The sequence below is a fragment of the Carcharodon carcharias genome, chromosome 20 (assembly GCF_017639515.1).
Source record: "Carcharodon carcharias isolate sCarCar2 chromosome 20, sCarCar2.pri, whole genome shotgun sequence".
Lineage (NCBI taxonomy): Eukaryota > Metazoa > Chordata > Chondrichthyes > Lamniformes > Lamnidae > Carcharodon > Carcharodon carcharias.
Window position 1 is genome coordinate 68,722,672 of NC_054486.1, and position 12,186 is coordinate 68,734,857.

General features: G+C 38.9%; 1 protein-coding gene across 1 annotated transcript in view; it reads left to right on the forward strand.

The window, feature by feature from the left end:
* LOC121292504 (neuroblast differentiation-associated protein AHNAK-like) overlaps positions 1-12,186 on the forward strand; it is an 87,022-nt gene that overhangs the window by 48,045 nt on the left and 26,791 nt on the right. Inside the window, exons 3-6 of the mRNA XM_041214544.1 lie at positions 193-297; positions 7,921-8,028; positions 8,164-8,320; positions 10,733-10,902. Of these exons, the coding sequence (XP_041070478.1) occupies positions 8,014-8,028; positions 8,164-8,320; positions 10,733-10,902 (342 nt within the window). The 5' untranslated portion in view covers positions 193-297; positions 7,921-8,013. The remainder of the gene's footprint in view (positions 1-192; positions 298-7,920; positions 8,029-8,163; positions 8,321-10,732; positions 10,903-12,186) is intronic.

Here is a 12,186-nt window from a genome sequence, read left to right on the forward strand (position 1 = left end):
AGTCTTAATACAAAGTGTTGAGATAGCCAGTAAATTTAAAAATACAGATGCAGGCAGTGTAATGTTAATGATTATATCAAATGTTGCTGTTCCATTATAAAATATAAGCTCCTTTTGATGTTTTATTTTTTGAGGCTAAGTTAATATTTCATTTCAAAGTATTGATTTCACTTGTAATTCATTCTCTCACAGGTGTGTGAGTTGCCAACAGAATTTGTAGAAACTGTTAGACCAAGGCCTCAAGGGTCTTCACCAGTATATGATTATTCATTAATAGAGGAATACAAAGGCAAAGAGGTATGTAAACAAATATGAGGTTGAAATAGCAATGACAAAACTGCTAAAATCTGGGAGTCATCTGCAATTTGGCATTGGATGAAACATCATAGGTTGTCTGACCATCATTTCCTGAGGTATGTTTTCTGTGAATGTCACTCCCCCGGGAATGGCGGATTGTGGAATCCACTCAACAGCCCCGCACCTAACCCTGCAACCCCCACTCCCACCGTCAAGGTGAATCCTGAAATTATTTTGCACTGCTGTATTTGCCTGTTTGGAGATAAAGCTCACCCTGTCATTCTTGTTCATACTACAATTCCAGTAAATTTGACTACCTGCTCTTATTCAGAGAGACATATGTATGTAAGTCCTAGACTAATAAGTTTAGGCAATAGTAGGAGAAGTCATGGCTCTAATAGTGTTGAAGAAAGTTACATTTTTTGATGCATGGGATTTTCACTCCAAAATCAGAAATTACAGACTGGATTTTCGCTACCAATGTGGTACGTTGTAAGTGGTAAGTGGTACGTTGGGAAATTCCCAGACTGAGCAGATTCACCTCGGTTTAAAGGGCCCTATTAGACCCAATTTTCACTCTGGGAGTCAGGGTCTTTCTGACTCCTACGTTTTTAAAACCCAGCACTAAATTTTTATGAGTTACTTTGATTGCACTCTTGGTCCAAAGCTCAATTAGAATGAAGGCTGATATGACCATGTTTCAGATTTTGTGTCTTCTATAGAAACTTAGAATTATACAAAACAGAAGGAGGCCATTCTGCCCATTGTGCTTATGCCAGCTCTTTGGAAGAGCTAACCAATTAGTCCCACTCTCCTGCTCTTTCCCCATAACCATGCAAATTTCTCCCTATCAAGTATTTATCCAGCTTACTTTTGAATGTTATTATTGAAATTGCTTTCATCACCCAGGCTGTGCATTCTAATTCAAGAGCGAAAAAGCGCTTCAATCTCCCTGAGGCATGGAGCTGCCTCAGGGAGATTGAAGCGCTTTATGGAAATATTAATAAAGAGCTCAAAAATTCAATGAAACATGTCCCCTCATGTGACTGTGTCACATGAGATGGGACATGTTTTAAGTTCAGATGAAATATTTTATTTAATTTGTAATAGCTTCAGGAAACCTCATCCCATTCGTGGATGACGTTTCCTAAAAACCGTAAAGGCTGCTTGGCCTTTTCGCCTGCCCACCAACCATAAAGTTGGACAGGCAGTGTAAAATTCAGGTTCATTACCTGGTTAATAGCCTTAATAGACCTGGCAATTATCGGCGGGCACGCAGCCAATTCCAATGGCGCCCACCAAATGAAATATCCCGCGTCATTTTACGTTCTGGCGTGTCGGGCGCTGAGCCGCACGCCGAATGTAAAATTTTGCCCAGTGTATTTAGGGATGGTGACCAAATGTGTTGGGAACTCTGAATCTCTGTACCTCAATAAGCTAAGTTCATTTTTTCATTATTGAATATTCCAGATGTTGTATTAGGATTGTAGGGGTCATATTAAGCAATATGCTTATTTATCCAGAAAAAACTGTCTATCAGTTGTCTATCTTGTCTATCAATGAAGAAGGCCAGAACAAAGCTATATTTTCCGTGTGATTAAAAATCCTTCTAGAATAAGGGCCAATTGAGATCAACAGTAGCAACCTAGCAAATTTTGAGAATAGAGAAGAACCATTTGTCTTAACAAGCTTGTTCCTTTTATTGTCTGATCTCAACTGATTTGTGATCTTAAGGCAGCTTTCTGCCTGATTACTATGTCCTTTCATCCTCTTTTTCATTGGAATCAAGTTTCAATTTACTTATACAATAAATTTATTTATCTAATAAATTTATTTATCTCCTGGTATCTTTTATCCCATATCTCTATTATCCTTGGTGTAGAATAGTTATTGCTGTATTTCGCTTCCTAATTTCCTTATTTAGGTATTCTGTCTGCTAGTTTTTCAACTACTTGTCAGTGTGAACAATTGATCTAGTGAACTTTATCAATTCTCTTCATAATTTCAAAAACCTCTATTAGGTCAGTTCAAAGTTCAGCTTGTTACCCAGTGGTGACCATTAACTTTTAAAAAGAATTGTGGATTTCCAGTGACCAACACAAATAATCACACAAAAGGATTTTGCATTCTAAGGTGTTTACTGTAACAAATAAGCTGAAATCAACATTCACTAAACATTACTTTGTAGACATTCAATATACTAAACTATAGGAAAGATACTCCCTAGTAAGTTCTTAACACAACCAAAAATACCACACCACTTTACACATTACATTTCACTCTCCTCAGGAATGTAGTATTGTGTATAAAGTCCCAAGCTCCTCTCAGCTTTAACCCCCAACTAGAGTAAATATTACAGTGTCCTATTAAAAGAAAGTACCTTCTCTCAATCTTCTAAACATAATCAAATGAACTTCCAGTAAGAAGTCACCTTCTGGTGACTCCTCGGTCTTCTTACTCTCCACAGGCCTTCTTTCTTCAAACAGGGTATCATCCTCACTATCAGTCCTTTTCTTCTGATTGCCATACTCGAAACGTTAACTGTGTTCCTCTCCGCAGATGCTTTCAGACCTGTTGAGTTTTTCCAGGTATTTTTGTGCTTGTGTTTGGCACCTGTTCTTGGTCTTCTTCCTCAAATCTCTCTGTCTGACTGTCTCTGAGAGTTTGTGAGTCTTTACACAGCAGGACCAGGTACCTCCTCCTTTGTGACCCCGTGTTAAAATTTGCACCTTACTTTCAATAAGTTTTGGTTTGAGTGTATGTATCCATAACAAGCAGGTCACATAGTTTTGTCTCTGGGTAGATTTGGTATGAGGTCACACTCCCTCTCCAAACTATTCCATCTTACCTTGAATTAAAGGAGACAGATTAAAACATATTAAAACAGATCGAATCTTATTAAAAAAAAGCTTCCTCCAATTTAGATCTGACTTTGCTATCATCTTGATTGTCCTGTGTGCACTCTCTAATGGCTGTACTCCAGATGAACATCTGACAATTTCTACTACATAGTAAACATATGTTTCATTTGTTCCCCTCTATGCCTTTGCTGCCAATCACAAATATTATTGAGAATTTCAATTCAGCTTCCGATACATTCGTTCAAGTAAAGCATTTCCTAAATCACAACTTTTCCTTCTTCCTCCAAAAATAAATGCTGTTGGTCACACTGTAATTCAAGTGGCTTCATCCACCAAAAAATTTAAAAACTCTGCCTCCTCTTGACTTTTCACAGTATAATCACGGTCAGCCCAGTATCATTTAGTATCAGCCGGAGGAGATTTGCTTTTTAAGCTGTAAAATTAAAATGTAAAAGCTGCAACCAACTGTTGTATTTATTTTACTATAAATAACTATATGTCAAGTAACCTTTGCAAAATGTGGGAAAATGCTGTAGGGTTGTCACACCTAATAGCCTCACCTCCTGTATTAGGTCACACCCGGCTTTGTGTTGCTGCATGTTTGTCTTTTCTTTAGTCTTTTTGTCCAAGAAGGTAAGCAGAGATGCAAGAAAATGCAAAACCTAGGAAAAGGAATTTTATTGTTGTGACTGACACAAATACCAGTTGGCAACACTTGTGATTGTGAATCAGACAGTTGCCGATTCTGTGGCAGATTGGAATATATAATCTACTGTGACATTTCGCTGCAGTGCCCAGGATGTCCTGCATTATTAGATACTTTTCAAAACCTGTTTTCCTACTCAGATGGGTATGCAAGATCAGGGAGATCTCTTGGTGCCCTGGCCAACCTTTCTCTCCCAACCAATGCAAAGAAAACAAAATGTATGGCCATTCATTAATTTGTTGCTTGTGTGAACCTGCTGCAAATTGCCTAATGTCAGGACAATGATTGCACTTCAAAAGTAACCCATTGGTTGTAAAGCGCTTACAGATGTTCACAGGATGTGAAAAGGTTCTAAATAAATGCAAGTTCTTCTAACAAAAGCATTATTCATGGCAGGATGACTGGAGTGGCTACAGGAAACAAATAAGTTCAAATAACAACTACACTGCCTATTCCCAAAAGATTGGGAGTTAATATCCAAAGGCATTTTCATAAAAGTAACAAATTATTTTAATTATGAAATAGTAATAAACATTCATCAATGCATAAACACACTGATGCAAATATACAGAATTTCCAGATTTACATTCTGTAATATGCCTGTGATCATTAATTATTTGGCTTAAACACAATCATAATTTCTGCTCTGTCTGAAAACTACTTTTGGAAAAAAAACCTTCATATAAATTCCCTTTTGTAGTTTAGTAGTTGCAATATTTGCAATAAATAAAAATTAGGTTTCAAAATTATCCATAGTGAACATGGCTTTAAAAAGGTTTTCAGGATTGAATAGCAAAAAGATTTGGAAAGGAATTGTTTTAAACATGCTTGCCCCACTTTAACATGTACTTAAACCATTAGATCAGTACTTGGTCCATTAGCATAAGCCTTCACTTCCTCCACATTGAGCACACAGTGGCAGCAGTGTGTACCATCTACAAGATGAACTTCAGCAACTCACCAAGGCTCCTTCAACAGCGCTTCCCAAACCTGCGACTTCTATTGTCCAGAAGGACAAGGGCAACAGGCGCATGGGAACACCAATACTTGCAAGTTTTCTTCCAAGCCACACACCATTCTGACTTGGAAATACATTGCGGTCACTTCATTATTGCTGGGTTAATATGCTGGAATCCCCTACCCAACTAGAACACCTACACCACATAACAGCTCACCAACATCTTTCTAAGAGAAATTGGGGATAGGCAATAAATGCTGGCCTTATCAGTGATGCCCAAATCCCATGAGCGAATAAAATAAAGGCATTCATTTTATCTCTTTCTGGGGCACATGTAGAGTGTGTGCTAAAATGTATCAGCCTGGATTTTGGGGTAGAACTCACAGTGAGGCTATCAACACTCATTATTACTAAATAGCACACCAGCCAGAATCTTCCAGTGACTGCACATGAGCAGTTAAATGTGGAAATCAGAAAGTTGCTATCCAAGTTGCCCTGCTCATCCAGTAGCTGCACTACACTGATATCTCTCCCAGAATTGAAGCACATGGGAAGGCTTAAAGCTGTGGTACTTACCAACTAGATACCCACCAAAAAAGGATAACACTTGACCATTCAAGTATGAGTGAATCTTTGACAGTGATATTACCACTCTGACACCAAACATTTACATTTGTAAGTGTGGAATCCACATTCCTTCAGAATTTAATCATTCTTGGAGATTTAAAAATTTTATTTTATTAACTTTATCTTTTTGCCTATTTTACCCCTTTCTTTCTCTGAATCCCACTGTTCCTTCACTCCATTTTGCTTTTTGTACGTGATTTTTATTGAATTAAATATTCTAACTCACACTTCCTGATTTAGATGTGGCTCAGTAGGAATTTTTAAATTGTGAATTGCTGGAAAGAGAGACATGATGTCAAAGCTTTTGCCTCTTCAGGGCTAACCCGACTAGTACAAAATGAAAAGCTTCAACAGCATGTCTCTCTTTTCAGCACTACCCAAGTTCTGTACTACCAAGTAATCATTTTTAATTTGATTGGTTAATCAGACACGCCAATGCTTGCCCTGTTCATACAAGTCCAGATTCCCTGTAAAAAGCGCTGTGCTGTTTTGGCCCTCAAAAAACTGCAAATTCCAGTGTAAAAGCCCACAGAAAGATTGTGGGGAAGTGTGTGTATAATAAATAACTAGCAAATTTCATTCACTGTTGACTGCAAAACCTGGGTCAACACTTCTTAACAGAGATCTATAGTTAAATATTAAAGGAAATTTAGAATGGTGCAATTTCAATTTTAATATTGAAAGTCTGCAAATACAGTGTCTGCTTTAAGAAACAAAAGCTTTATGGCTTTGCCTGAAAGTAATGACGATTTTGGAATCTCAAACTGTCAAGATGGGGGTGAAAAAGAGGGAGGGCAGTGGATTCACTGGAGGAAGGCTGAGGTTGTGGGAGGGCAGGGTGGGAGGCAGCATGAATGTTGATAACCTCTGTTATTTTCAATTGCCTACTCCAAAATCTATTAGACCTCAAGGCCATTTTGACAGTCTCAACAATCCACCAACTCCTTTTGCAGCTCGCAATCCACCACAGTGGACAGATTGAGGGCGGGTGTGTAACTGAAATCAGATCCTCGACTAGGTTCCCCTTCAGCTGCCAGATACTGGAACCCTTTCCCATTGCTGTCAAACCTAGGAACACACAAAGAAAAACTGTGTTATGCAGCATGTGGTTAGGAATTGCAATGCACTATCTAAGAGTGTATCGGAGTCAGATGCAGCCAGGGCTTTCAAATGGGAATTGGATAAACACCTGAAGAAAAAAGCTTGCACGGCTACAGGGAATGTAGTAGGGAGTGGGATGAGGTGAGCAGCTGTTGCAGAGAGCGGGCATGGGCATGATGGGCCAAATGGTCTCCTTCTGTATGTAATCAGTCTATGATTCTATACATTTGCAGTATTTCCAAACTCTAGAACCAACTGCCCAATGTTTACTATTCCCTGTATGTTCTGCAGTTATATCAGATTCAGAAGCCCTCGCAATACTAACAGACACTGGTACTGCAACCCCACTATCCTGCCATTCCCTGGAGCCCTTCAGCTGGGGCTAGCTGAATGCAGGATCCAGCCCCATAATTCCAGACCCATGAACAGTTCTACATTCCAACCTCCAGTCGGCCAAACACCAAAATTCCTTTCTGCAGTTTCCAAACCCCAGGACCCTCTGCAATTAGCCCTACATTGAAGGACTCTATGCTTGGTGTTGCTAATCCCTAAGGCCTTTTGACTGCTGTCAAAATTCAAAATCACATTAGTGCTGCTAAACGGCAGGACTATCCTCTGCCAAATCCCAGCATCCCATTCCCTCATATACGCTGCCAAAGTCCAGACACCATAATAACTTTGTCTCTCGCACTCCAAATAGCAGGTACCTTCCTGCTGCCTGGTATACCTTTGCTACCATCATTCCGTGTATCCTGCATTTTTCAAAAAATGGTGACATCAAATACTGAGTGTACAGGTAAAGTCCATGAATTTATATCTTTTCACAGAAATTTATGGGATTGAATCTGCAATACACTGGGCAAAATTCCAGAAAACCAGGAGGGTCTGTTTTGTTCCTGTTTTCAAAGAGGATTTTGGAGGTAGTGGGTTGAAGATGATGGTGCCCCATTCCCACTGATGTTTGCCTGTTTAAAATAGGCCAGGAAACAGACAAGCAGTGCTCCCATCTGAAAGAGGGAAAGAGCCTACTCATAATTTACAAATCAGGATCCTATACGATATTTAGGACCCCTTGAGATGTTGCTCTTCCTTTGGGTGAAGTGTATGTTTCTCCCAGTGGAAATGCTGAACCAGTGGTCCTTGAACTTCCTGCTGCAGAATCCAATGAAGTTGCCATTTGCTCCATTAGTGCCTACAATGAAGATGAAACTTCAATTATGCTGCCTCCTAAAGATCCTCAAAGAAAATTTGTTCTTCCATCTATGGGATTGTTTAACACATTTACTTCAATGCAAGCCCTATTAAGCTCCATGATAAAATCCTTGAAAATTCTCTCTCATTTCAACCAATTACTGCATTTTTGCCTGCAGGTGCTGGAGGAGATACCACATGAGGCATTTGGTGACATCACAGACCACAAAAAAGATTTAGAAATTTTGTCAAAGAAGCAATTATCTGCAAACATGAGTCACAAAGTGGTAGGTTCAATTTTTTTTTCCTGACTATAATTCTTAAAACTTTTGAATAATTTGGAGACTAATTGGACAAAAAAAATGACAATTACCTGCCGCACTATTTACAGGGGTTTGCTTTATCTTCATGTATTTTTTCAGGAAGGAAAGGAAAAGGATGTTGTAGAAGTGCTTGTGAACACAGAGGCTGAAGTAGGTGCAACTGGTTTCAGTGTTAAGAGTGGAGAAAAGGAGGGCATATTTATCAAACATGTTCTGAAGGAGTCTCCTGCTGCAAAACGTCTAAGCATGAGAGAAGGTAAAAAATGAAAAACCGACCTGGATATTCACTGAATACTGCACAAAGGTTTCAAAGGTTTTAAGATTTAAAAGGTTTAAAGGTTTTAAGCTGGAGCTGTGCTGAAGCAGTAAAAGTTGACCTCAGCTTCTCTGGGCTGGGCAGGAGTGAAATCAACCAGTAATCCTTCTGCTTTTCATGACCTCGTGACCTCTACTGGAAAGTGCAGGTGGTGACAGAATCCAGCTACATGCTGATGTTTGAATATTTTGATTTGCAATGCAAACACAATGGAGGCCAGCAGGGACCTTAAGAACCAGGGCAAATGTTGGGAATGTCCAGGTCCACAGAGGATTAGATGATTCCCTTGATACACGTGTAAATGGGCCTTCCACCAATCTTCCACTGAGGTTATGGCAACCAAACCACAGAACCACTAAGAACATTTGTGGCAATCATCTATAGGAGAGGAGAAGGAAATAGGGAAAAAGATACTGAATATTTGTACGCTGTTATTCCACTGGAATCGCTGTAGAATCATTAGCCTAGATATATTAGCAGATAAGTGCTTAATGCATCCAAATGATATTCCTCAGTTCATGCATAGGTTAACATCTGTAAGGAAATAACAAACAAAAGAATATCACGCAAACCCATTGTCCATCTGCTAATATAATCAGCCGTCGTTTCCAGGCAAATGTCATGGAATAATAACATGAACACTTAACTCATTCATCTACATTTCTTTGCTATTTTGTTTTAAACACATTAATATCTCTGCTAAACAGCAAAGAAAGAATTTAATGTGAATCCCTTAAGGGTTGATAAAGAATCTGTTAGTATCCTGCTGTAAAAAAAAACAGAAGATTGTGTTAAGTCCAAATTTTCTAAATAGTCTATGGATGACATAAAAATTAAAATTATTTGTAAAATGTTCAAATATATTTTGCTTATTACAGCTTCATAAAATACTAAAATTATGTGTCACTTTAGTCTGTAAAACTCTGACTTGCCTGGTAATATCTATTGTTTTAAAGAGAATCTGAAAGCATTCTAGGTGTCTATGTTAAATCAAATGAATAGATCACTGTAAGTGGGATAATTTTTACCCCTCCAGATGCAGCTCTACATGGCCATAATATAGCAAAAGGGTTTACTTGCGCATTTCAGGACACCAAAGTCTGTTTACATGAGGAGCTGATGGAACATTGGAAGAGAAGCAATTGCTAAAATTCACAATGCTAATAGTTCCCTTAGAATTAATTTGTATGCATGTACAATTCATAGCTGCTAAATTACAGCTAATGCTAATATTATAGAAAAGAGAATTGAGGACTGGATCTTGTGGTGGTAACAATGGTGAAAATGTCAGCATTTGCCATCGTTACTTCTCTGAAACTGACAACAGTTTCTGAAGTCCATACATGCACAGTGAAGTGTGGCAACCCAGAAACTGCTTTCATGGATTCTACACTCCCCCAGAAGGTGTGCTGTTGCAGTGCCCCCATACTGTAATCAACTACAATTCACTGAACTGATCAGAACTTTTCCTTTTATGCTGTAATATCACTGTTAAAATCTCCCCCTGAAAATAAACTTTATCAATAAGTTGTAACTGCTGCTGAAGAACCTCTTGTGTCCTAGAAAACTTATTTTATATTTGCCTAACATAACTATTTTCCTTCCTGAAAAAAAATTCAATTTTTTTAATTATAATTTTTTAAATGTTTATGCTATTTCAACTTCTAATGTGCTGTCTATGAGAATTCTTCAATGTGATTGGCTCCTTGTTCTGCTCGATTACATCATTAATACTGGATGCCTGGAGACCCCCTTAACCTGATGCCAGGTTAAAACTAATGGGAAAAGGGAAATCCACATTATTAAGATCGTTAGATACAAAGTGCAGCTTTCTTCGAGGTCAACAACTAGCGCCATTGCTTTGTTGCAGATCACATCTGAGCCATAAGGTGGAATTTTCTCTGAATTACACTAAGTGCGGTGGAGGGCGTGAAAAAAGTCATCTTTCCCACTGGCCACAAGGGCAGATTTTTGCACAGGAAAGTCTGCTTCCCGCCGCATTAATTATGCAGGCACAGAAACACGCCGTATCACCGGTAGCTGACCCCTGAATTGCTCATCACACCATTACCTCACAGTTTCTTCACTCTGGGTGCCAGATCTAAACTGCAGCCGTGCACACAGTTCTCAATGCTTGCAGCCCAGTGCTGCTCCAGTGAAGACATGGCCCCGAAAGCCAAAAAGAGTTCAATGACCCGTCCCTGGAATGACTTTCAGTGGCCTGCTGTGATGTCCTCCACTGTACCAGATAGTGTTTTAATTAAGGAGCTTTGCCAAAGATACTGAAGGCTTTAAATTCATTTCAGGGTCCGATCTCTTTAAAATCCAATGTACGATTTTGTTTTCTATCAGGTGATCAACTTATCAGTGCTACAATTTATTTTGATAATGTCAAGTATGAAGATGCACTCAAGATTTTGCAGTACTCAGAACCATACAAAGTGAAATATTGCCTGAAACGAACAATACCTAATGCAATAGGATCTGAGGCAGTTGAAGTAAAAGGAAGCAAACCTATTGCGGTGGGTCTATTTTCTGTAAGAAATAAATGTTCACTGCCTGTACTTCTAATGTTATTTTCTTAGGAACTTACTTCAAACAATATAGTTAAGTATAATCTTTTGTCTTTTTATTATTAATTCCAGGGATGTGGCTATACCAGCATTTATTGCCCATCCCTAATTGCCCTTGACAAGGTGGTGGCGAGCTGTCTTCTTGAACCGCTGCAGCCCACGTGGTGGTGTAGGTGCACCCACAGAGCTGCTAGACTTGGAGGGCCACTTTAATATGAGTACTACTAGGCAGATTCAACACTGAGAGAACAGGAAGGGTAGCACATTCACAATGACAGAAAGATTACCATTTACTTTCCACTCTTACTCTTATAACATGGTTCATTATTTATCCAGAATGTAAGTGATTAGAGTATGGGTGGAATTTTATGATTAGCTTCCAGAAGATGACAATTGATGAAACCTCTTCAGAAGACCAAATCTCTGTAATATTCCACGGGTTACTGTTTTCAGACAGAACCTGATATTTATCACCAAGTACTGGTTTAGGAATATAGGAACAGTGATAGGCCATTTGGTCTATTCAACCTGCTTTACCATTATTTATTTTAGTAATGGCAGCTATATCTTTTCAATTCCAGTCTCACATCCATTCTCCATACTCTGGAATGGGGAAATTCTGCAAAGACAAGTTACTGAATGAACAAAGATAGCACATGTGATTAGACCTATTAATTGCCTGGAAAGCATGCTATGCTCTAATATGATAGAACAGCTCCAGGGGAGCAGAGAATTATTGCATGTGGGATGTGCTATTAAGCATGTCAAACTTATTTAAGGCACCTAATCCCCGTTAATCTGGTCTCATCTCCAAAAAGCATCATGCGTTCATTTTTGTTGAAGCAAATTTAGTTTGAATGCCTAAAGTATTTCCTTTGCACACTTTCTGGTAGCTTTTTCCCTTTTTTGTCTAACCACATTGTCTTTTTCCATTTGCTATTGGGAACCTATGGGAGAAATTCAATAACTTTGTGGACTTTAAAACTAGTGGTAAAATGACAAGTTTAACAATGCTATGCCATGCCTCCTCCTCCCACGCTGGTGTCTGGATATCTGGTGGCAAATACTGTGCAGTCATGATGTTATGGAGGACACAGAAGATTGCCACAAACTTGGAGATACACTCCAGTGTGTTCTGGAGGGTTCTCCCTAAGTGAGTTAGGTGTTAGAGGTGTTTCCTCAGCACGTCAATGGTCTGCTCTATGATAATGCTAGTGGTTCCATGGTTCTTAT